This window comes from Lipotes vexillifer, unplaced genomic scaffold (assembly GCF_000442215.2).
Source record: "Lipotes vexillifer unplaced genomic scaffold, Lipotes_vexillifer_v1.1 scaffold39, whole genome shotgun sequence".
NCBI classification, from domain to species: domain Eukaryota; kingdom Metazoa; phylum Chordata; class Mammalia; order Artiodactyla; family Lipotidae; genus Lipotes; species Lipotes vexillifer.
This window is the reverse complement of record NW_006787038.1, coordinates 2,618,260-2,644,709: the sequence shown is the minus strand read 5'-3', so window position 1 is coordinate 2,644,709 and position 26,450 is coordinate 2,618,260. Positions and strand designations below refer to the sequence as shown.

The window sequence follows — 26,450 nt, the reverse complement described above, 5'->3', positions numbered from 1 at the left end:
AAAGCATTGATATTTTAGCTGTACTCGGTCAGTGATATATGCTGAGAGTCTTTCAGCAGAAAGATGGGCAGGAGGGTAGGATGAGGTCTTTAGCTAAAGGTTCAGTGAAGCCAGCTGGTCCTCCTAAATTTGTTGAGTCAACATTAAGTAAGCATTAAAAATGGATCATCAGTGTTTCTCTACAAGAGTCAGAAAGAAAGATATAGTGTTTCTTCACCACTGTGGTTCTTTCCAAACTCTTTTAGGGCTGGTAAACAGCTCTGTTGGAAAGATAGAAGATGACAGAAAAACCATGTGAGAATTAAACTGAGTTATGGATTAAGTAACTCTGATAAAATTTCCTAATTCTAGAAAAGGAGTCTCACGCAGCTTGTACATGGATTTTTGTCATTCAGTCCTCTTAAAACCAAAATAATCATCAATTGTGGATGGATATCAAATTACAAAGTGAAGAGCTAAATAAGACAGAGTCTTGACTCTAACAATGACTCTGTGTGTATGTGTCCGAGTGTGCATGTGTGTGTGTTAATCCTGAGGAAATGCATATAAGGTAGTTTATCTTTAATGCTTTGAGAGGGAGGGGAGAAGGCAAACGAAACTGGAAAAATGCTATACTGGCAAACCACAAAGCAAGCTGCATTTTATTCTGGCTTGCAGATAAGAAAAGATCCCCATCTTCCACTCCTGACACTAGGCCCAAACGTTCCCTAACTTACTTTGCCTAGGCCTTGGTATGATGTCCAGCCAGCGATCTCTGACACATTTCCAAAGTTTACCAACATTCCTTCAATAGGCAGAAGTCCAGTGATTCTGGCCTTGGTACAAACACCTACAGCACTCAGCTCTCTTGGTCAAGGAGGAACTGTAGAATCTGTCACAGAGCTTGAACTGACACAGAGCATAACCCTTGAGAGGTTATGTGTCTGGCTGAGTGAGAAAAGAAGCAGAGGAATTTCAGATAGAAGTTCAGGCCTTTATCACCCGTGTGCCAGAGAAGCGTTTTTCTCAAGGGGGAGGAGTGGTTAAGACCTAAGACTCCGGAGGAAGAAGGTCAGGTAAACTTTGTTTTATGGGAAGGAAGGAGGATGAGAGAAACAGCACTTCTACAGAACTCTGAACAAGAAAGAGTTTCTTTTTGTTTTTAGGCCCCCCAAAAGTGGCTTCTCTTTGTGATTGTGCTCTTTGGCTAGAGAGTGTTGTTTATATAACAGGATAAAGTACAAAATTATAAGCTCCAAACTCCTCCAGAGGAAAGCTCTCCCAAAGCTCGACCCCCAGGATGGATGGAAAATATGAGTGTTTACTGGCTGGAACATTGAGCCGCAATGGAAATTTCAACATTCAGAAGAAGATAGCAGAGAGGAAGGGCCTGTTAAGTAGAAAGAAGTCACCCTTCAACAAAGGGGTCAAAGAAAAGGAAGAGTCTCCTGTGGGCCCCACTCTGATGGCCCTTCCTCAGCTGGAAAGGCTACACATCTCTGCGATCCAGCTCCAGGAGTGCACTGCATATGGCTGATGGCCAGTTTCCTCTAAACCAGATACTAAAACACGGAGTGTAGCAATCCCACATCCCCAGCAAGTCCAATTTTAAGTTTCTCCTTTTTTTTTTTTTTTTTTTTCCTGGAAAGGGAACTAAGTGGTATCAAGAACCTACACCAAAACCAGGCACTATACTGGCTACCTTCACATGCACAACTCAACTAAATCTTATAACAACTTAATGAGGTAGGTATTATTATCTGCACTTTTAGGCAGATGGGGAAATTGTGGCTCAGAGAAGCTAGGCAACTTGCACAAGGTCATACACTCAGTAAGGCAAACCCTAAAGTCCCTTCTCTTTTCACTATACCCTGCCATCTTCCTAACAGGGGTTGATGGCCTCCTTTCCTATAAAGTAAACATACTGGCCTTCCCTGGTGGCGCAGTGATTGAGAGTCCTCCTGCCGATGCAGGGGACATGGGTTCGTGCCCCGGTCTGTGAGGATCCCACATGCCGCGCAACGGCTGGGCCCGTGAGCCATGGCCGCTGAGCCTGCGCGTCCGGAGCCTGTGCTCCACAACAGGAGAGGCCACAACAGTGAGAGGTCCACGTACCGCAAATAAATAAATAAATAAATAAAGTAAACATACTTTTAAAGAAATAGAAACATTTAAAGGACTAGTTTCAGAATAATTCCCCTAAACAGAGGAAGAAAATGGAAACAAAGCCTTAGCATTTTGGTCGCTGAATAATTTTTGCAGAACTATGGGGCTCTCTTTTAAAACCTCACACACTCCTCCTCCTATTCTCTTTTTATTGTGGTTAAAAAAAAAAGAATAACTTTAAATTTACCATCTTAACCATTTTTATGACTACAGTTCCGTAGTGTTAAGTACAGTCACACTGTTGTGCAACAGATCTCTAGAACTTTTTCATCTTGCAAATTTGAAACTCTATAGCCGTTAAACACTAATTCCCCCTCCTCTATTCCCCCAGCCCTTGGCAACCACCTTTCTGCTTTCTGTTTCTACGATTTAGACGACTTTAGATACTTCATAGGAGTGGAATCATACAGTATTGGTCCTTTCGTGACTGGCTCATTTCACTTAGCATTATGTCCTCAAGGTTCAGCCATGTTGTAGCCAGTGACAGGGTTAAATCCTTACACCCTCTTCTTGATTCTCTTTCTTCTAATTGCCTGGGTCACACAATTTAAATCTTTATGTTATATGCTGCCCAACACTGCTTCCTAACTGTTCCATGTGTATGTGGCTCCTTCTCATTGTTAGATAGTAACCTCTTAGTGATCCAACACCAGGTCTTCAAAGTCTTTTAGACCCTACCCAGCGCTCAGCACTACGCCGAGAGCATAGAAGATACATCCTGGACAGTAAACTCTGGGAGACTGGGGACGATTCTGTCTTATTTGTCGCTACTCCCAGCAGCTAACACAATGCCTGACACATAGAAAATGAACAGAACATGTTTTATTAAAGAAAATAAACTCAATATTTCTGAGAACTGAAAATGAAAAGATGGGAAGTCAGAGTCCTGAATCTCCAGCAACATTCGTGAGAAATAATCAAGGACTTTCCCGGTGGCGCAGTGGTTAAGAATCCGCCTGCCAACGCAGGGGACACAGGTTCGAGCCCTGGGCTGGGAAGATCCCACATGCCGTGGAGCGACTAAGCCTGTGCGTCACAACTACTGAGCCTGCGCTCTAGAGCCTGCAAGCCACAACTACTGAAGCCTGCGCGCCTAGAGCCCGTGCTCTGCAACAAGAGAAGCCACCGCAATGAGAAGCCCATGCACCGCAATGAAGAGTAGCCCCCGCTCGCCGCAACTAGAGAAAGCCCGCGCTCGGCAACGAAGACCCAATGCAGCCAAAAATAAATAAATAAAAAAGTAAGTATTTTTTTAAAAAAAGAAATAATCTAAAACAAGGGAGAAAAGTATTAGTTAAACTGGTAACAGAATCTCTGAAAATCTGTTTCAAAAAATTATGTAAAGAAAGGTACCAGACTATAATTTATTACTAAAGAGTAAGAGGGCAGAGGAACAAGGTGACATGAAATATCACCCAATTTTCCAAGATTTGGGGCTTCATTGTACCCCATTCCCCAGTACAGAATTTAAAGTTCTGACATACAGCTGTTTTCCAGAGTAGAGGCTACCAGGCCACACAGCCTAGGCCCACGATGTCTTGCCCTGTCACAAAAAGAAGGAACAAACTCATGATTGTGCCTTCAACCTCCCTCACCTTTAACATCGAGGAACAGATAAATCCCCAGGTTGCATGTGTGAAAAAACCAGAGATGGATAAAAATAATTCAATGACAAATGCTGGAAAAACATACAAAGGGGCAGAAGCCAGACATTCGTGGGATTCCCTGACAGCTCGATCCACGAGGAAGGGCTGGACTGGAAAAAAACAGAGCCTCAGGCTCCTGCCAAGCCGTCTGAGGCCCTGTCCTTCCCAAATCATTCCAAGCAGCAGCCAGAACTTTACAGTAACCCTTCCAGGTCTCCCAAAGAAAGATGCTCTCCTCACCTAGAAAGTGCTCCTCCCTGACATGGTCCAGTTCCGTGCAAGGCTGGCGGTAATGAGGAGATGCCTCTGCACATCAATCGCAGCTCCTAACAATTCCCCGGGTACCCAGAAAAATAGATAGTTAAAAGGCAGCTTGAAAAACCCGACCCATTTCATTGGCTAAAGAAAAGCTTAGTACCCAGGTATCAGCATCTAGAAATCAAATACAATCCCTTTAAGAAAAAAGAGGTCGCGGACATTAGGTACCTGCATCCTGGAGGCCAGATTGTATAATTCTCAATTGGCCTTGCTCGAAGGCACACCTCAGGCTTCTAAACATGTGACTGTATTTGGCCCTGACTACATTCTCTTCTGGAAAATGGCCTGCAATTAATCTTACTTATTACCTCTGAAAAGTAACAACACAGGAATGGCTGGCCAAGTCCAACTCCGAGTGTCTAGGGAACTGCAAGCTCCACGGCCAGGCCTCAGACTGTCTGGGCAAGGCGTGGGCTCTCTGCCTTCCTCTCCCACAACAAAGCTCCAACAGGGACTCCAGACAGACCAAAGGAACCGAGGGATTTGAGGAGCTGGGCTGAGCTCACACTGACCCAATGGGAGACGACAGCCCTGGGCTACATTTGGGGTGGTTTCAAAACAGCGGGGGAAGAACAAGGTTGTCTGGTGAAAACTTGTGTGATCCATAAAATTGAGAACAATAGCAACGCCACAGGGAAATGAAAAATAACACTATTTGCTGAGTTCTTGTGAGTCACCAGTTTTCATTCCTGTGGCTACCAAGTCACTGAATCCTCCAAGATGCAGATGAAAAGTACAGCCAGCATTGGATTCTCTTTACATCTTTTTACTGTTTACAGGGCAGCCCCTGGTTGAGTGAATTATGAGAGTTTATCAGCACTGGAATCCACTGATGCTTTTGTAGATGTACAAGTAACAGGACATGTTATTTACTTAGCACCCACTTCCAGGGAGATCAAAGTGCTTTAAGAACAACCTAAAAGCTCCCAAAACAGGCCAGTTTATACGTAAGTATGCTTATCCAATAAAAAGATTAAATGAATAGTTTAGGGTCACTTAGTGTAAAAATCAGTAATAAAACTCACATCTCTAAGCTACTAATCCCTTATTCATTAAACTTAGTCACCCTTACTACTAAGGAAGGAACAACAAGAGACTAAATAAATATCCACAAAACAGTGACTTACCAGGTAAATAAAGAAACTGGGGCATGGGACAGAGCGAATGCCTGAGGGAGGTCTGGCTGGGGCCCATGTCATAGCCAGCTCTGAAAGGACCTCTGAGAATTCATTTAAGGCTCTTTAGGGTGGGTATCTCTGGGAATTCCCCATGGAACTGGAACTCCCAAGCTGAGCTTGCAGGCTGTCATGGCAACCAGAGGTTGCGCGGTGTTGGGGGTTGGGGGGAAGGGAGATTCTCCAGGGCTACCCTGGACTACAATGGGGCCTGAGAACTGACCCTTGAGCTTGAAGAGTAGGTGAAGAGACGGCTGTTATGGGTACAGCTAACCCCCAAAGGGAAAGACCAGGGGGCTTTGCAGGGGCTACTTCCTGGTGCCAGAGGTTCTGAAGTCGATCGTATCATGTGGCATTCTACCACAGCCCATGAGCACAGTCTGGCTGGGAGAAGGTCACTCACAGCACTGCACCCTAGGTCCTGCCTCTGACCTTGATGGACCCCTTCATCTTTCTGTGTCTCGGCATTAACAGGGGTCACCAAGAGAAGGCTCAAAACCCAGCCATAATTTTTATTCCAAACACAAGTATGAAAAATGCTAAAACTCAGGACTTCCCTGGCAGTCCAGTGGTTAAGAATCCGAGCTTCCACTGCAGGGGGCACGGGTTTGATCCTTGGTTGGGGATCTCATCATCCCGCATGCCCTGTGGTGCAGCCAAAAAAAAAAAAAAAAAAAAAAAAGCTAAAACTATTTTTCCAAAATGTATAGTCTTGACATTTTGCTTACCGTATGGAAAACGGTTGCAGCCTTGTCATATAGACAATATATCCAAGATTGCAGAGAAAGTGTTTTCCATAGACACAAGCCTCTGACTGTAAAATGAAAATGGAATATTTGGAAATATTTTATATGGAAAATAAAGCTCTGTGGTATAAACAGAATTTCTTTTTTACGACTTATGTTTTAGGAATGCGGTTACTCTGGAATCATAAATCACCAAAGGACAGACTTCTCCTATGAAGGGAACAGTGTGGGAGGATGTCCTGTCTTCAAAAGTCCTGCCTCTTGGTCTTCAACTCTTCATAATTCTAAATTGAGATGATTCTTTTCACCCTTGACCACAATGATCACTGGTATGAAAGACACCGTACCAGAGCATGATGTAATGCGCTTATGTTTATCTTGCTTCCTGGGCAGAGTCTCTGCTTCCCAAATTAGTTCCTTAAGTAATCATTCTAACACCAACAGATACTTGAACAACAATTAGGTATTTCCTCCATGCCCAAGCCTTCGGTCACCCCTCCAACCTCAGGGCAGGGCAGCATCCAAAGAGGTGGCTGGTTGGCAGAGGCTAATGTGCTGGCCTGGGGTAGGGAGCTGGTGGGACACCTGTGGCACAGTGTCTTTATTTGGAGGGAACAATATCTCAGCTGGTTGGAATACTTCATTGTAACAGTCACATTCCATTCTAGCTCATCTGACTCAGGGACAGATGCAATTAAACCCATATTTAATAGCCACTAAAGCAAGATGTACTGGGAATCTGTTTCTTCTTACGTTTTTTATACAGGGGAACTTGAAATACAGATCGAGACTAGAATCCAATACAGTGGTTTCTTTTTTAAAATCAGAAGTTGCTGACGTTATGGCCAGAAACTATTTGGATCTATCCTCTGCCACTTTGCTCAACTACATAAAGGGAATTTCCTTCCCACTTTCCAAATGAACATTGTCCAGGGAGGCTGTTTGAGTTTAATTAGATAACCTACATAAAAACATATAAAATATGTGCTTCAAAAGAAACGAGTCCAAAGTTACTGAAACACAATGTAATACAAGGTATAAAAAAAGAATTAGGAGACAAGGAGAAAATGTCAAAAGTCAATACACAAAAATGTTGACTGTGAGCAAGGATTAAGCATAGTATAAATTCTTGCTCTTTCACCCAGAAGTGAACTTGCTGAACTGTATCAGAAATTTCCTTTTCATTTGATTTGCCCACAAACTGTCTTACAAGTGAAATGAGGCCCTATATTCAAGCACCAGAGGATTAGGACACGTGGGGAAAGGCACTTGTCTTGCTGGTGCCTGTGAAGGGAACTCAAAGTGAGAATGACTTGCTTAGGATCCAGGCTGCCCCTGTGTGACCCAAATGCCGGCTCCATGGCCCTTTACATACCTGCTTCCAGGAGGGGCGGAGTGGCTCTCAGGAGCTTGGGGGTCTGACTGTATTGACCATGTTGGGCCACTAGGACTGATGACAGGCCGAAGTGTGTGGGGAGTTGAAGCACTGCTTCCGTTTATGACGCCACTTGCCAAATTCAGGTTTGTTACCTAGAAATGAAGTGAGGGAAATAACCTGATTTTACAGAGTTTTAGAAAAGTATCATTAAAATCATAATGGGGAAAATCACGTAGAGTCCAGGAGATGCTGACCCACCTGAGCTTAAACAGTGGTTGCCACAAAGGCACTCATTAAAGGCTGGCTTCTGTGCACATCCAAGAGCACAGGTGAGGGTGGCTAGTGTCAATATAAATTAACGAGTATTTATTCTGCCCCTACTATGTGCAAAGCACCATACTATGCGAGGTGCTGTGAAATACAAAGATTAATAACAAAAACAGCAAGTACTTACTGAGTATTTACTCTGTGTCACACAAGGTTCTAAGAATTAGGCAAACTACTTAGCCTTTCTGACCCTTGTGTCATATGAAAGTTCTAAACGCTCGATAAATTTTAGTTTAAATAATAATTATTAATAAATTATAATATTTAATAATATTTATTATTATTTATTTATTAATAATAAATAATTGCTATATAAAGAACTCGCTGATTTAGAAAAAAGATGCACAGGCAATAGAAAAATGGGCACCGACTTCAATAAACAATTTACAAAAATGGAATATAATTAGCCAATTAAACAATTAAAACTAGTCACTTCCACTGTCAATCAAAGAAATGTAAATTATAAGATAACACTTTCGTATGTTACACTGACATAAATAATAACCAAAACTATAGTACCTAACCATGGCAAGGGTGATACACTATTTGTGAGACTATTAATTGGTACAATCTTTCTACAAATAAATTTGGCAATATATTATTAAAAGTATCAAAATATTTGTACACTTTGATGTTACACTCTAACTTATAGGAGATACGCTAAAAAAACAACTGCAGATCATTAATGAGGTGAGTATTATAATAGTAGTTACTATTTAGCAGCACTTACAATGTGCCAAGCTCTGTATAAACGAGTATATTACATGCAACTCATTCAAACTGTCATAATGCTATTGGCAAGTACTATTATAATCCCCACTTTACAAAGAAGGAAACTGAGGCCTAGGAATAAATGGCAGAACCAGGATCTGAACCATAGTCTTTGAAACTCCAAATCGCATGTTCTTACTCACTACACTATGCTGTGAATAGAAATTGAAAACAAGCATTGATTTTAATACTGAAAAAGGAAAGATCTAAATGGCTGAGAGTATTTAAATAAATTATGTTAAATAAATATGTTAAATAAATTTTGCTCTAAACATATAAGGGAATATTATGTATCCATTAGAATTTTTTTGGAGAATACTTAGCGATATAGCAACATGCTGATATCTCAAGTTAAAAAATCACAATATGAAACTGTACAGAGGGCAGAAGCAATTTCCTTAAATGAACACATACACAGACACACACTCTAAAGGGCATGTATTACTTTTATAATCCAAAAGAAAAAAAATGTAAGTTATTATGAAAACTACAGGTGCGAGGTGATAACCTTAAAACCTGGCTGGAAAGAGGGGAATCAGAAAAGAAAGGATGGTTCAAGAAGCATTTCAAATGAGATGTACAGGGGATGCTGAAAAGAGGGGGTGTACCCAAAGCTGAATGCAGGGTGCTGAGTAGGAGATACTAAGGAATAGTGAAGTGAGGAGATATGAATTCCAAGAAAAGTGTCCTCCTATGAAGTGTCCCAGGAAGCTAACAATTTTGACATTTACAAATAGAAGAATTCTGGATTTTTAAAAAATCTGATAATTCTGAAAGAAAATAAGTCATTTTTAGTAACAGTATAGTGCTTCATTCCTAGTTACAGAATTCAGTGACAACAGCCCAGGACTGTGGCTTCACACCAAAGGACCCAAATATTTTTCTTGTGACAAAAGTCACTTTCTCTAAGTCAGGAGTGATCTCTGGTGTCTGTGGAGGCTGCGGGCCGGAACACTCAGACTGCACCCTCCAGTGCAGCCCCAGATTCAGAGGAAGCCTCAGGAGCCAGCCTTGGCTTGTCAATTCTGACCCCCTTCTGCCACTACCAGGGGAGGAGAAAGACCACGCTGATGAAAGGGTGGGGAAGACAGTGTGGCAGATTAGGGCAGTGTTCTCTGGCCCCCAGGGCCTCTGAAGAGCCTTGTCCTTCTTCCTGCACCCTACCTAGTGGCAACAAAGGCCAGGTTCTCAGACGATCAAACAGATTCCCTGTAGGACTGAACTCACCCCCGTCCCATACTGAGCCCTTCTCCTTCTTGCCCTGACCCCTGGCACTAAATATTAGGCTTTTCAAATTAGACATGAGCTTGGAGCTTATAAAGATACTACGAAGTGGAAAGGTCTTTATGATAACTAACAGATTCTCCAATTACTGCCTCAGTCAGTTGCGACAAAAACCTCATAAAAGAGGCTTATTAATAATTTATAGTGGAACAGCAGTAAAATAAACAAAAGGTACATACTTTACCATGTTTAGTATAAACAGTATAGCTGGAGATTAGTGAACGGGAAGGAGAAGAGATATCAGATTTGGCACATCTTCTCTCTTTCGCCCAGGCTGCCCTTAAGTGAAACATCATCGTTTTCACCATAATCACGAACACTTACTGAATGCTCACCATGTGCCATGGGCGTAGATGTCTTTGCATTATCTTGACGTGTATTATCTCACTTAACCCTGAGCAAGCCTTTGAAGGAGGTTCTATTGTTACCCCCATTTAACAGAAGAGAGGGTAAACAATTAGACAAAAGTAACACACCTGGTAGGTGGCAGGGCCAAGATTAGAACAGAGAATGTTCTCCTCGAAATGCATGTGGAATACTTTTTCCAAATAATATGGCTTAACATTTGAGTCCTTACAGTGGAAGTGTCAGGCACTTCTAAGTGAGGTTTTATCAATATATCTCCCTCCTTATCCATTACTCATGGAGGTAGATACTGTGATACTCCCTTGTGGGATTTTAGCTCCCCAACCAGGGATCAACCCTGGGCTGACAGCAGTGAGAGGAAGGAGTCCTAACCACTGGACTGCCAGGGAATTCCCCCAGTACTCCCTTTCCAGATATAGAGAAACAAAGGGTCAGAGAAGTTACGGTAAGCAATTTGTTCACGGTCACATAACAGTTGCAGAACTGGTACTCTTCTTTTAAAATCCATTTTCTAGTTTTGAAACTAGTAGGGAAACTGTCCTAGTTACCCTTGATTATTAGAGATTTTTGAAAATATAATCAGATACAGACCTCAAATTTGGAAAACAGTGATTATACAGGGATTGATTATACCTAACTATTCCAGCATTTTCTACTTTTCCTTAAATTTTATTTCCCACTTGTTACCCTTCACCAGAGGATATTTAAAAAGTACAGCAACAAAAAAACCAAAACAAAACCATCCTTAGGGGCTTCCGTGGTGGCGCAGTGGTTAAGAATCCATCTGCCAATGCAGGGGACACGGGTTCGAGCCCTGGTCTGGGAAGATACCACATGCCGCGGAGTAACTAAGCCCGTGTGCCACAACTACTGAGCCTGCGTTCTAGAGCCCACGAGCCACAACTACTAAGCCCGCATGCCACAACTACTGAAGCCTGTGTGCCTAGAGCCTGTGCTCCGCAACAAGAGAAGCCACCGCAATGAGAAGAGCGCACATTGCAGCAAAGAGTAGCCCCTGCTCGCCACAACTAGAGAAAGCTCGCACACAGCAACGAAGACTCAACACAGCCAAATATAAATAAATAAAATAAATAAATTTATTTAAAAAAACAACATCCTCAATCAGTTTTGTTTCTTAGCAGATATAGTAAAAGATGGCATGAACATAAAACTAATTTTGGACTCTTGGTGAGTTTGTTTTTTCATGTAACATCCATTATGCATTTCATAGATAAACCAAATATTGGTAGTCATTATGATTTCCTTCTACATAAAAGCAAAGCATCCTTAATTTATTTTGAGAAGAATAGCAAAAATGACCACTGCTTAAATATGAGACTATGTAAGGAATAAGAAAACTTTTTTTTTTTTTTTTTTTTTTGCGGTACGCGGGCCTCTCACTGTTGTGGCCTCTCCAGTTGCTGAGCACAGGCTCTGGATGTGCAGGCTCAGCGGCCATGGCTCACGGGCCCAGCCGCTCCGCGGCACGTGGGATCTTCGCGGACCGGGGCACGAACCCGTGAACCCTGCATCGGCAGGCGGACTCTCAACCACTGCGCCACCAGGGAAGCCCAGGAATAAGAAAACTTTTAAAGCTTTTCATCTTTCCTTCCAAAGGATTCCTGCTTTAAAAGAGAAAAAAAGTAACTGGTAGATAGCCTTATCCACCAGAGGGCAGACAACAGAAGCAAGAAGAACTACAATAATGCAGCCTGTGGAATAAAAACCACATTCATAGAAAGATAGACAAAATGCAAAAGCAGAGGACTGCGAACCAGATGAAGGAACAAGATAAAACCTCAACAAAACAACTAAATGAAGTGGAGATAGGCAAGCTTCCAGAAAAAGAATTTAGAATAATGATAGTGAAGATGATCCAGGACCTCGGAAAAAGAATGGAGGCAAAGATCGAGAAGCTGCAAGAAATGTTTCACAAGGACCTAGAAGAATTAAAGAACAAACAAACAGAGATGAACAATACAATAACTGAAATGAAAAATACACAAGAAGAAATCAATAGCAGAATAACTGAGGCAGAGGCATGGATAAGTGACCTGGAAGACAGAATGGTGGAATTCACTGCCATGGAACAGAATTAAAAAAGAAAGAATGAAAAGAGATGAAGACAGCCTAAGGACCTCTGGGACAACATTAAACGCACCAACATTCGCATTATAGGGGTCCCAGAAGGACAAGAGAGAGAGAAAGGACCCGAGATAATATTTGAGAAGATTACAGTTGAAAACTTCCCTAAGGCTTCCCTGGTGGCGCAGTAGTTAAGAATCCGCCTGCCAATGAAGAGGACTCGGGTTTGGTCCTGGTCCAGGAAGATCCCACATGCTGCGGAGCAACTCAGGCCATGCAACACAACTACTGAGCCTGTGCTCTAGAGCCCACGAGCCACAACTACTGAGCCCAAGTGCCACAACTACCAAAGCCCACGCGCCTAGAGCCTGTACTCCACAACAAGAGAAGCCCTGCAGTAAGAAGCCTGCGAACCACAACGAAGAGTAGCCCCCATTCGCCACAACCAGAGAAAGCCTGCACTCAGCAGTGAAGACCCAAAGCAGCCCAAAAATAAATAATAAAAAAAAATTTTTTTTAAAAGAAAACTTCCCTAACATGGGAAAGGAAATAGCCACCCAAGTCCAGGAAGCAAGCACAGAGAGTCGCAGGCAGGATAAACCCAAGGAGAAATATGGGAGACACACAGTAATCAAACTGACAAAAGTTAAACACAGAAAAATTATTAAAAGCAACAAGGAAAAATGACAAATAACATACAAGGGAACTCCCATAAGGTTAACAGCTGATTTCTCAGCAGAAACTCTACAAATAGAAGAGAGTGGCATGATATATTTAAAGTGATGAAAGAGAAGACCCTACAACCAAGATTACTCTACCCAGCAAGGATCTCATTCAGATTTGATGGAGAAATTAAAAGCTTACAGACAAGCAAAAGCTAAGAGAATTCAGCACCACCAAACCAGCTCTACAACAAATGCTAAAGGAACTTCTCTAAAGTGGGAAACAAAAGAGAAGAAAAGGACCTACAAAAACAAACCCAAAACAATTAAGGAAATGGTAATAGGAACACACATATTGATAACTACCTTAAATGTGAATGGATTAAATGCTCCAGCCAAAAGACACAGCCTCGCTGAACAGATAAAAAAACAAGACCAATATATATGCTGTCTACAAGAGACCCACTTCAGACCTAGGGACACATACAGACTGCAAATGAGAGGATGGAAAAAGATATTCCATGCAAATGGAAATCAAAAGAAAGCTGGAGAAGCAATACTCATATCAGATAAAATAGACTGGAAAATAAAGAATGTTACAAGAGACAAGGACAGACGCTATGTAATGATCAAGGGATCAATCCAAGAAGAAGATGTAACAATTATAAATATATATGCACCCAACATAGAAGAACCTCAATACATAAGGCAAATGCTAACAGCTATAAAAGAGGAAATCGACAGTAACACAATAATAGTGGGGGACGTTAACACTTCACTTACACCAATGGACAGGTCATCCAGACAGAAAATTAATAAGGAAACATAAGCTTTAAATGACACAACAGACCAGATAGATTTAACTGATATTTACGGGACATTCCACCCCAAAACAGCAGATTACACTTTCTCCTCAAGTGCACACGAACATTCTCCAGGAGAGATCACATCTTGGATCACAAATCAAGCTTCATTAAATTTAAGAAAATTTAAATCATATCAAGCATCTTGTCCAACCACAACACTATGAGATTAGAAACAAAAACATAAAAAACACAAACAAAGGGAGGCTAAACAATACATTGCTAAATAACCAAGAAATCACTGAAGAAATCAAAGAGGAAATCAAAGAATACCTAGAGACAAATTACAACAAAAACACGACCATCCAAAACCTATGGGATGCAGCAAAAGCAGTTCTAAGAGGGAAGTTTACAGCAACACAATTCTACCTTAAGGAACAAGAAAAATCTCAATCTAACATTACATCTAAAGGAACTAAAAAAAGAAGAACAAACAAAACCCAAAGGTAGTAGAAGGAAAGAAATCATAAAGATCAGAGCAGAAATAAATGAAATAGAAACAAAGAAAACAACAGCAAAGACCAATAAAACTAAAAGCTGGTTCTTTGAGATGAAAAACAAGATGGATAAACCTTTGGCCAGACTCAGCAAGGAAAAGAGGGAAATTATACTCCAATAAAGATGTTAAAAAAAAAAAAAGAAAGAAAAAGAGGGCGAGGACTCAAATCAATAAAATTAGAAATGAAAAAGGAGAAGTTACAACAGACACCGCAGAAACACAAAGCATCATAAGAGACTACTACAAGCAACTCTGTGCTAATAAAATGGACAACCTGGAAGAAATGGACAAATTCTTAGAAAGGTATAACCTTCCAAAACTGAACCAGGAAGAAACAGAAAATATGAACAGACCAATCACAAGTAATGAAATTGAAACTGTGGTTAAAAATCTTCCAACAAACAAAAGTCCAGAACCAGATGGCTTCACAGGTAAATTTAATCAAACATTTAGAGAAGAGATAACACCCATTCTTCTCAAACTCTTCCAAAGAATGGCAGAGGAAACTCACTCCTAAACTCATTCTACGAGGCTACCATCACCCAGATACCAAAACCAGACAAAGACACTACAAAAAAAGAAAATTGCAGACCAATACCACTGATGAATGGAGATGCAAAAATCCTCAACAAAATACTAGCAAACAGAATCCAACAACACATAAAAGGATCATACACCAGATCAGAGGGATTTATCCCAGGGATGCAAGGATTCTTCAATATATGCAAATCAATCAGTGTGATACACCATATTAACAAATTGAAGAATAAAAACCATATGATCATCTCAATAGATGCAGAAAAAGCTTTTGACAAAATTCAACACCCATTTATGATCAAAACTCTGCAGAAAGTGGGCATAGAGGGAACCTACCTCAACATAATAAAGGCCATATAGGACAAACCCACAGCAGACATCATTTTCAATGGTGAAAAACGGAAAGCATTTCCTCTAAGGTCAGAAGAAGACAAGGATGGCCACTCTTGCTACTCTTATTCGACATAGTTTTGGAAGTCCTAGCCATGGCAATCAGAGAAGAAAAAGAAATAAAAGGAATACAAATTGGAAAAGAAGAAGTAAAACTGTCACTGTCTGCAGATGACATGACACTATACATAGAGAATCCTAAAGATGCAGCCAGAAAACTACTAGAGCTAATCAATGAATTTGGTAAAGGTGTACAATACAAAATTAATGCACAGAAATGTCTTGCATTCCTATACACTAACAACAAAAAGATCAGAAAGAGAAATTATGGAAACAATCCCATTCACCATTGCAGCAAAAAGAATAAAATACCTAGGAATAAACCTACCTAATGAAGTAAAAGACCTGTACTCAGAAAACTATAAGACACTGATGAAAGAAATCAAAGATGACACAAACAGATGGAGAGATCTACCATGTTCTTGGATTGGAAGAAGCAATATTGTGCAAATGACTATACTACCCAAAGCAATCTACAGATTCAGTGCAATCCCTATCAAATTACCAATGGCATTTTTTTTACAGAACTAGAACAAAAAATCTTAAATTTTGTACAGAGACACAAAAGACCCCGAAGAGCCAAAGCAATCTTGAGGGAAAAAAATGGAGATGGAGGAATCAGACTCCCTGACGTCAGACTATACGACAAAGCTACAGTAATCAAGACAATATGCTACTGGCACAAAAACAGAAATACAGATCAACAGAACAAGATAGAAAGCCCAGAGATAAACCCACGCACCTATGGTCAACTAATCTATGACAAAGGAGGCAAGGATATACAATGGAGAAAAGACAGTCTCTTCAACAAGTGGTGCTGGGAAAACTGGACAGCTACATGTAAAAGTATGAAATTAGGACACTCCCTAACACCAAACACAAAAATAAACTCAACATGGATTAAAGATCTAAATGTACGACCGGACACTATGAAACTCTTAGGGGAAAACACAGGAAGAACACTCTTTGACATCAATCACAGCAAGATCTTTTTTGACCCACCTCCTAGAGTAATGAAAATAAAAACAAAAATAAAGAAATGGGCCCTAACGAAACTTAAAAGCTTTTGCACAGCAAAGGAAACTATAAACAAGATGAAAAGACAACCCTCAGAATGGGAGAAAATATTTGCAAACGAATCAATGGACAAAGGGTTAATCTCCACAAAGTATAAACAGCTCAGGCAGCTCAATATTGAAAAAACAAACACCCCAATCAAAAATGGGCAGAAGACCTTAACAGACATTTCTCCAAGGAAGACATACAGATGGCCAAGAAGCACATGAAAAGCTGCTCAACATCACTAATTATTAGACAAATGGAAATCAAAACTACAATGAGGCATCACCTCACACCAGTTAGAATGGGCATCATCAGAAAATCTACAAACAAGAAATGCTGGAGAGGGTGTAGAGAAAAGGGAACCCTCTTGCACTGTTGGTGGGAATGTAAATTGATACAGCCACTATGGAGAACAGTATGAAGGTTTCTTAAAAAACTACAAATAGAACTACCATATGACCCAGCAATCCCACTACTGGGCATATACCCTGAGAAAACCATACTTCAGAAAGACACGTGCACCCCATTGTTCATTGCAGGACTATTTACAAAAGCCAGGTCATGGAAGCAACCTAAATGTCCATCAGCAGACGAATGGATAAAGAAGATGTGGTACATATATACAATGGAATATTACCCAGCCATAAAAAGGAACAAAATTGGGTCATTTGTAGATATGTGGATGGACCTAGAGACTGTCGTACAGAGTGAAGTAAGTCAGAAAGAGAAAAACAAATATCGAATATTAACGCAGATACGTGGAATCTGGAAAAATGGTACAGATGAACCAGTTTGCAAGGCAGAAATAGAGACACAGATGTAGAGAAGAATCGTATGGACACGAAGGGGGATAGCGAGTGTGGGGGGATAAATTAAGTCTCTCTGGAAATACAGGGATCATATGTATTATCGGCCACAGCACCAAGTGCCCCTCACATGACATATGCCTGGGAAATGGCAGCTTACTATCACCTTTATCATCCTCTTAGATAATGCATCTCAGTGGATTATGAAAAGTAGTTCTTTTAAGTAATACATTATACATTTGAATAATAAAGTTTTGCTAGACTTTATGTTACCAAGTTCAGCTGCCAGATACCAGGCATGTTTACACAGATCTTCTACCTTTCATAGTGCACTTTTTGAGCAGCAGATAACTAATCCAGAGATTCACATATGCACTCACTTGCTGAAATCAACAGTACTCTTATGTACAAAATTTTCTAACTGGGATGCCACAATAGGAACATTTATTATATAAAAACCATAGTGCCTTTTTAAATTAAAAAAAAAAAAAAAAAAAAAAGTAACCGGGACTTCCCTGGTGGCACAGTGGTTAAGAATTAGCCTGCCAATGCAGGGGACGTGGGTTCTATCCCTGGTCCAGGAAGCTCCCACATGCTGTGGAGCAACTAAACCTGTGAACCACAACTACTGAGCCTGCCCTCTAGGGCCCGCGTGCCGCAACTACTTAAGCCAGTGCACCTAGAGCCCATGCCTTGCAAGGAGAGAAAAGCCCGAACGCAGCAACAAAGACCCAGCGCGGCCAAAATAAAAATTAAATTAAAAAGAAAAGTAACCTATCTCTATTAAATAATAACAACCAGACCCTCTAAAATATTCTACTCTTACTTCTGTGGTTTTGTCTAGAAGACACTCAGTGCCTAGCCCAGAACTACCTCCATTCCACCCAGCTCTGTCTTCCTAGGACATACATTGCTAATGAATAATCAAACAATTTGGGGCTCACTTAGATATGGCCTCAGAATCTTTTTTACACAGTCCTCCAGGCAGCTGTCACTAAACAATCAGAACTGACAGGGGAGACAAGTACTTTCAATCCTTGTTTTAGAGCAGCACTACCCAATAGAAATGGATGGAATCCATCATCCATTAACAATTGTGATGGAAATGTTCTATAATCTGCACTGTCCAATACAGTAGCCACTAGCCACAGGTGACTATTATGCACTTGCAATGTGACTGTGACTGAGGAACTGGGTTTTAGACTTTATTTAACTTAAATTTAAAAAGCCACATGAAGGTAGTGGCCACCTTAAAGGACAGCACAGCTCTAGAGCCTCAACCAGATCTGATTGAATCTTATGGGTACAGATTTATGCCTGGCTAAAGTTCAGTCTAAGCAAATTATCTCTAGATTAAATGAATTAAGAATGCCTCTGGTCCTTCCTTTCAGCTTCTCAGTTTTTTTCTAGAATAGGCAGAGGAAGTCACTGAACTAAAATGGACCAGAGCATCAATTCTGGCCCTAGAAGCACCTTGTCTTTACTAGGAAAGACCAAAGGGCAGGGCTAATCTCCCAGCATTGGACAGATCTTAAGACACTCTACAAGCCAGTTAGAGTTCACACCTGGAGGTTTCTTCCTTAACAGGACAGAAGGATGATGACTATTCCTGTCACCAGGCTGCCTCTGCTTCTCTGTCCACCTACATTTCTCCAGATAACATAATAAAACCAGCTTTGAAGAGATGAAGAGAAAATGGAAAATGGCATTTATTTATACCTGATTTGCAACAATGGTTAACATTTCACCGCTGAAGAATTTTTTTAAAAAGACAGGCTCACAGCACATAAAGACACAGCGCCAGTCCCAAAACAGAGGCTCATCATTTTAGTTAGGAGTATTAGGCTATTAAGGTAGAGGGTGTCTCCACTGGGCCAGTTGGCTTCTCTGGGCTAATCAGAGACTATGCTACTAAATCTAGGCTGGGCAACTCATGAATTTATGCCATTGGTCACAAAGGGGTCTGGAAGACGGGATACTTAACTAAAACTCACTTTAATTATTGAGCTGAAGAACATGCCTTACTGATAATGGATATCAACATCTTTATGTTGCCTATAAGAATTTTATAAGTCTATGTTTGGACCTCTAAAATGTTCTGCCATAATTAATTTTTTAGCAAATATGAAATCTTTCAGGTTCCACTACAATAACAGTAATAATAACAACAAAGTCATATTAGCACTAATGATGGCTAAATTTAAGGAACACTTTGTTTTTGCCAGGCATTGTTCTAAGCAATTAACTCAATCTTCAAGACAGATCTGTTAGGTACAATTACTGCCCTCATTTATAGATGGGGAAACTGAGTTTAAGAGGTAAAAACCTTGCTCAAGAACAAATAATTGTGTCAGCCCCTAGTTTCAATTCCTGGCCTGCTTGATACAAAACCTCCCAATCTTGTAGTTTTAACCACTGTGTTACTCCCACTGCCTCATACCTTTGAACCTGAGCTTACTATTCTGTCTGTGGACCAGCAGCATCTGCACTTACCTGGGAGCTTGTTAAAAATGCAGACTCAATCCAGCCTCAGCCCCAGTGAACAGAAATCTGCATTTGACAAGAGCCACAGGTAATTCATATGCATTTTAAAGTATGAGAAGCACGTGCTACAGGGGATGGTAGGAAAGGAAAGGAAAGAACAGGAAAGAAAAACCTTTCAATGCTTCTCCTCCATAAAGCTCAGGGGATCTTCCAAAAACTAGCAGAAATGCCCGAACAGAGTGAGGAACAAGATATTAAAACAACCAACAGGAAGGAGTAGAGATAATAATTCTATCAAGAACTTTGAGGTTTTACTATTTCTCATTGCTATTTGGATGTTCAAACATTAATATGAAAAACTGTTAAATATGCCAAGGATGCAAAAGTGGATAAAACAGTTTAGAACAAGCTTCTAAAATTTCAAGTCTACTCATTATGCTGCCATGAGAAATAGTGGTCATTAAAAATAAATCAAGACATTCTCTTTCTGACTTACTTCTTCACTCTGTATGACAGACTCTAGGTCCATCCACCTCACTACAAATAACTCAATTTCATTTCCTTTTATGGCTGAGTAATATTCCATTGTATATATGTGCCACATCTTTATCCATTCATTTGTCAGTGGGCATTTAGGTTGCTTCCATGTCCTGGCTACTGTAAATAGTGCTGCAATGAACACTGTGGTACACGTCTCTTTTTGAATTATGGTTTTCTCAGTGTATGTGCCCAGTAGTGGAATTGCTGGGTCATATGGTAGTTCTATTTTTAGTTTTTTAAGGAACCTCCATACTGTTTTCCATAGTGGTCGTATCAATTTACATTCCCACCAACAGTGCAGGAGGGTTCCCTTTTCACCACACCCTTTCCAGCATTTACTGTTTCTAGATTTTTTGATAATGGCCATTGCTAACACGTATATATGGAATTAAAAAAAAATGGTACTGATGAACCTAGTTGCAAGGCAGGAATAAAGAGACCGACATAAAAAATGGACTTGAGGACACGGGGTGGGAGGGCGAAGCTGGGGCGAAGGGAGAGTAGCATGGACATACATACACTTCCTAATGTAAAATAGCTGGCTGGTGGGAAGCAGCAGCATAGCGCAGGGAGATCGGCTCGTGCTTTGTGGCCATCTAGAGGGGTGGGATAGGGAGGGTGGGACGGAGCCTCAACAGGGAGGGGATAGGGGGACATGTGTACGCATATGGCTGATTCGCTTTGTTGTGCAGCAGAAACTAAGTATTGTGAAGTATAGTCCAATAAAGATCTATTAAAAAAAATAATAAACCAAGACATTTAAGCCTCCTAACAACCAGCTTGTTAAATATTCTTCCACCCCTGCCTTTCTCCAGTTGGTTAGCTAAATGAATGAGGGTCTGTGGGAAAATCTAGCCACCAGCTCGTAGGACGGCCTAAGCCTTAGGGGCTGCCGGTAGGCGTTTCACCCCGTTCTCTCCTCCTCCTCTTTCTCTTCTGCTCCCTCTCTCCTGCAGCGGCTTCTCCACAGGTGCCACTCCCATTCCCTTCCTCATGGCCACTGCCACGGTGACCTCAGCGCATTTTTTTCTTTTAGTACCAAAACTCTGTTTATTTTAGAGCCAACCTTCCGAATAAGGCAGGTGAGCAAATATCTGAATGTGTGGGCTAGGGACACATTGCAGGCATTCCATCTAGACAGGTGTTTAAATTACAGCGGGAATAAATACAGGTGATGGATTGAAAGAGGGGGTAGAAGAAACACAGAGGGGGAGGCCAATTTCCGGTGGCCGGCCCGCCCAAGTGTTACTGCCTGTTACTGCTGTTTGCTAAAAGTAGCGCTGCTGCCAGTGCTATAATTAAAATATGATAGTATTGCCCTGATGGCTTCCCAGAATATACCCACCACCCACCCAGGACACATAACCTTTTGGTGTCCAAAGAGGATCCAGGGTCAGGCCTAACTAAATCACTATTGCTCTACTGGCGCACGCTCTAGAAATGCTACAGTCCTGAATGCTCGAATGAAGTCCAGAACTCAAAGATAATTCAATAAATATTTACTGTATTGCTGATCATGGGCAAAGCCTTGGGTAAAGTCCTAACAGAATGGGTACTAAAATGTGGCCTTTGCCCCTAAGCCATGAAGGAATTGGTAATCTAGTGAGACAGACACCTAGACAGATAGCAATATTAAAGGCCTCCAGAATATGATAATTGCCATAATAAAAGTGTTAAGGAGGGCTTCCCTGGTGGCGCAGTGGTTGAGAGTCCGCCTGCCGATGCAGGGGACACGGGTTCGTGCCCCAGTCCGGGAAGATCCCCCATGCCGCGGAGTGGCTGGGCCCGTGAGCCATGGCTGCAGGGCCTGTGCGTCCGGAGCCTGTGCTCCGCAGCGGGAGAGGCCACAGCAGGAAGGGGCCCGCGTACCGCCAAAAAAAAAAAAAAAAAAAAAAAAAAGAAAAAAGTGTTAAGGAAATTCAAAGAAGGCAATTGAACCGGGCCTAAAAGGATAGGTAGTAGGCCTGGTATGGGGCTGGTGGAATGGTAGCGGCTCCTAGGGGAAAAGAAAAGGTGGAGTAAAAATGCAGAGCCAAATAAGCAGGAAGAATGTCTGAGAAACAGAAAGCACTCTAATTTGGCTGACATTTAGAGTAACGGAAGACAGGAACAGACCTTGCCACTCATTCTGCTGTCCACCTAGTAGACGGCAGTAAGCTATGCAGTGCTATGTCAGCATTGTGGTGGAAGCAAAGACATCTAGTTGAGAGTCACCACAGTCAGGTGAGAGATAATAAGGCTGGGACGCAGGACACACTCTTGATGGTCTCTCCTCATCTCCCCCGGGGCTGAAGAAGGGTGCTGGGACTTCGAACTGGAGAACTGCGTTTGGAGTATGATGATAAAAGCTCTCAAGTTCATGTGTTCATTCTTCATGTTTTCTTTTTGGATCAGCCCTCTTTTGTATTACATCTTCCCAAGCGGCTGGCAAGGCAAGGTGGCACTGCCTGCCATTTAAGAACTCAAGGCCAAAGAGTGGGCATCTGAGGACAGCTTTATTCTAGGGCCTCATGGGAAAATGCACCTTTCCTTAGATTTATCTTTCCATGCCTCTCTTCAACAGTAAAATGGTTTGAGGATCAAGACTGGTGGGTGGGCCTGGGTAGGGGGGAAGTGCCCAGGAGGCTGACTTGATGGCTTCAAGTCTAGGCTTGAGGCCTGGCAGCAGAAGAAGACATTGGATCATCTAGCCCACGTCATCAAACCTAGGAATTCCACTCAGGAGTTTGGGGCCAAAAATCTTATAGTAATTAAGAGAAGCTTGGTCCTGGAGGATCCTCTTTGGGCATCTTCTCCTGACCCTCAAGTTAGTGGCTATAGAATCTGGATTCCGGCCACCGTTCTCTCTCAGTCAGTGTTTAAGGACCACATGTGCAGTAACTTCTAGATCCACCATGGAACAACAAAACCAAACAAACTGACATTTAAGGATGGTGAGGTTTTAGTATATATCTGAAAAGACAACACGGGTTAATGAAAAAAATAAGATGCCGGTATCCACTGTGATACCGAGTCCTCCGCCAGAGCAACATTAACCAGCATCTACCTCTGTGTATGCGTGTGCTATCAGTCCCTCAAGGACAAGATACTCTCCACTCACAGCAGAACCCAGGATTCTGCATTTCTAAAGATACGGTATGTCTACAAATGCAGTGGCAAAAACCCTTCTCTGACTGGGGCTTATGGATTTTCACATGACTTTTACCTTTCTTAACACAGTACCAAGGTGTATCATTGCTGCTTGGGAAAACACAAGCAGCACATATAGTTACAGCTATGCCAGGAGAGGCAGGAATTATTCCCAACCTGGAAATTGAAAAATGAGAGGCTTAATTGATGTTTCATCATTAGCCCTAGGAAGGTCTTTCACACCACTTCAGCACAGCGGTATCCTGAAAGCTTGTTGCTACCACCTTGTGCTTTACTTCCTAATGTTAGATTTATTTTTCACAAAAGAGCTCCCTCAGCTGTAAAGGATCCTCGCCATTACACTGCTTCAAGAACGTAATGGTAGGGCTTCCCTGGTGGCACAGTGGTTGAGAGTCCACCTGCTGATGCAGGGGACACGGGTTCGTGCCCCGGTCTGGGAAGATCCCACATGCCGTGGAGCCGCTGCGCCTGTGAGCCATGGCCGCTGAGCCTGCGCGTCTGGAGCCTGTGCTCTGCAACGGGAGAGGCCACAACAGTGAGAGGCCTGCATACCGCAAAAAAGAAAGAAAAAAAAAAAAAAAGAACATAATGGTAGAGTTGAAAAGCTTCATGCCATGTTTTGCACTGTATTATAATTACAGGTTTATTCGCCTACCTTGCCCCACAAATTACATGCTCCTTTAGGACAGGGACTGTATCTTATTCCATTGTACCTCTAGAGTTTACCCAGTAGGCACAAAAACATTTATATAAATGAAGTGGGTCTCATCTAGTCCCAAAGACACACACACACACACACACACACACACACACACACACACACACACATACACACCCCTCAATCTCCAGTTAGTAGCTAGTTTCACCAGTGAGTAGAGAAGTGATTCATGTCACTGGAAGGTTAGCAAGGAGATTAAAGGTTCCAAATTACCTCTTTTTACAAATACCACAAGGGAAGGACTGCTTTGGAATAAGGGGAAATAAAATAATCAGTGACTAGACTGAGTGATAAGTGTTGTTCTTGCTATATCGCCCTGCATAATTTTAGAGATGATTTCTGCCTGGTCTTGAAGTTTGGGGCAAAGTTCTCAAATGAGTGAAATAATAGCTTAGACGTACAGATTTTGTTCCCTGTCTACACAATGAATATACTATATCTGTTTCTTCTTGGCACTGAAACTGCAAAGGGTTAACACCCTTTTTGAGATTCGCTTAGGGAATCTCAGGTTCACTAAGGCAGTTTGCAAATTTCATGTATCTTATTTATCAAAATGGAGATGGAAATTCAACATTAAAGACTTGGTAACCGCTTAACACGTGAGCAAATCAGTGGCATAGCATTCCCAGTGCAGCTAACAATCTTGGCATAGCTCACTCTCCTCATTATAGCATGGTCCATAAAATCTTTTTTTTTTTTTTTGGCATGTACTTTATTTTTATTTATTTATTTTTTTAACATCTTTATTGGGGTATAATTGCTTTACAATGGTGTGTTAGTTTCTGCTTTATAACAGAGTGAGTCAGTTATACATATACATATGTTCCCATATCTCTTCCCTCTTTGTCTCCCTCCCTCCCACCCTCCCTATCCCACCCCTCCAGACAGCCACAAAGAACCATAAAATCTTAAATAAATCTTGCCTGATGAGGTCTAGAGATGGGGTTTCACAAGATTATTTCATTAATCCAACAAATATTTATCACACACTCTGTGGCATTCTTTTGAGAATGGAGAACAATTTTTTTAAATTACAAAAATCCTTGCCTTCATGGAGATTATGGCCTAGAAGGGGGTATCACTGAAATATACAAAGAAGGTGTTAAGCAAAGATAATCACAAATTTGGAGCGATCATTTTTGGCAAAATCACTGATATTAACGACCATATGCTACCTAAAAGTTTTCAGAAGTTCTTAACTTGGAGACCATGGGCCCACAGGGCATCAAGAGGGAGTCAAGTTGGAGGGGGAGGGAGTGTCTATGAACCCTCTGAAATTAATGCACATCGCTAAGTGTGGGTGCATAGTTTTTTCAGGAGAAAAATTATAGCCTTCATTCAATTCTTGAAGGGATCTCTGACTCCAAAAAAGGTTAAAAATAACTTCATATCACTGATGTGGAGATAAATTTTTCTAAATCTGTATTCAAACTGTACTCAGAACTACACCAATATCATCTTGAGAACAACGTTCTCTGTGTCATTCATATATGAAGGCTCATCACAATGTGATGGGATCAACTGAGCCTGTCGTGGAACTTGCATTCCCCTGACCACAGGGCCCTGAATGATTTGGAATAGGGAAATGCAGTGGCTAGTCCTGCCTGACTTGTTTTTACCATGTGTTGCTGGAACAAAAGGCAATCCTTGAATAAAAAACACCAGTGGACCAAGACCTGTTTCACTCAAGAAAAAAGAAAATGAAAACCCAAAGTGCCAGATCTGTACTTATTACACGATTTTCATCACTGGATAAATATTAGAGAATATATTCAATCAAGAACATGAAAAGAATCATCCTTAAACAGCTACTTTTTAACCATTCTTCCAAGGGCACTTCCTGGGCAGGTATTAAATCAACAGTCACAACAACCAACATGTTTAAAGGCAGCTTCAACTCCTTTATAAATTCTTGGATACTGATAAAATGAACCTCAAGAAATTTACACTCCAATCACCGGGAGATAAGAGTTATAACATTAATCACATTTTTAAAGGGGTTAGGAAAAGCAAGGAATGTCTGTAGTTCTGCTGCATTAGCAGTAAGTTCTCTTGTCGTACCTTCCCGCTCTCTTGAACGTTGTCATTTACATAATATACATACACATATAGACACTTGGTGTTCCAAAATCTACAAAGAGTGCCAATTCAAGAATTGCCAAAGATACTCTTGGAAAACCTTACAAGATGGCCACATCCCTTTTGAGCACTTCCAATTTATACATTCAGTTTTTGAGTCGATAGGGGCTGCCACCACCACGATAAATAGATCCATTCCCACTGCAACCCTAGGGATTAAGAAGGCTGCACAGTGTTGAAGTTGACTTCACTACAAAATAACCTGCTGGCTTGGCTACGACTCTAAGGCAGTGTTAAGCTCCATCACTGTAGTCTGATGAGAGGTGAGAGTCCTGTTTCAAACAGGAAGAGACAGAAAA

The 26,450-nt window shown here is 41.4% G+C and overlaps 1 protein-coding gene across 1 annotated transcript in view; it reads right to left on the bottom strand.

Moving 5' to 3' along the window:
* Positions 1–26,450, bottom strand: part of TTLL5 (tubulin tyrosine ligase like 5) — a 318,465-nt gene that overhangs the window by 148,879 nt on the left and 143,136 nt on the right. Inside the window, exon 28 of the mRNA XM_007459755.1 lies at positions 7,406–7,560. Coding sequence (XP_007459817.1) covers positions 7,406–7,560 — 155 coding nt within the window. The remainder of the gene's footprint in view (positions 1–7,405; positions 7,561–26,450) is intronic.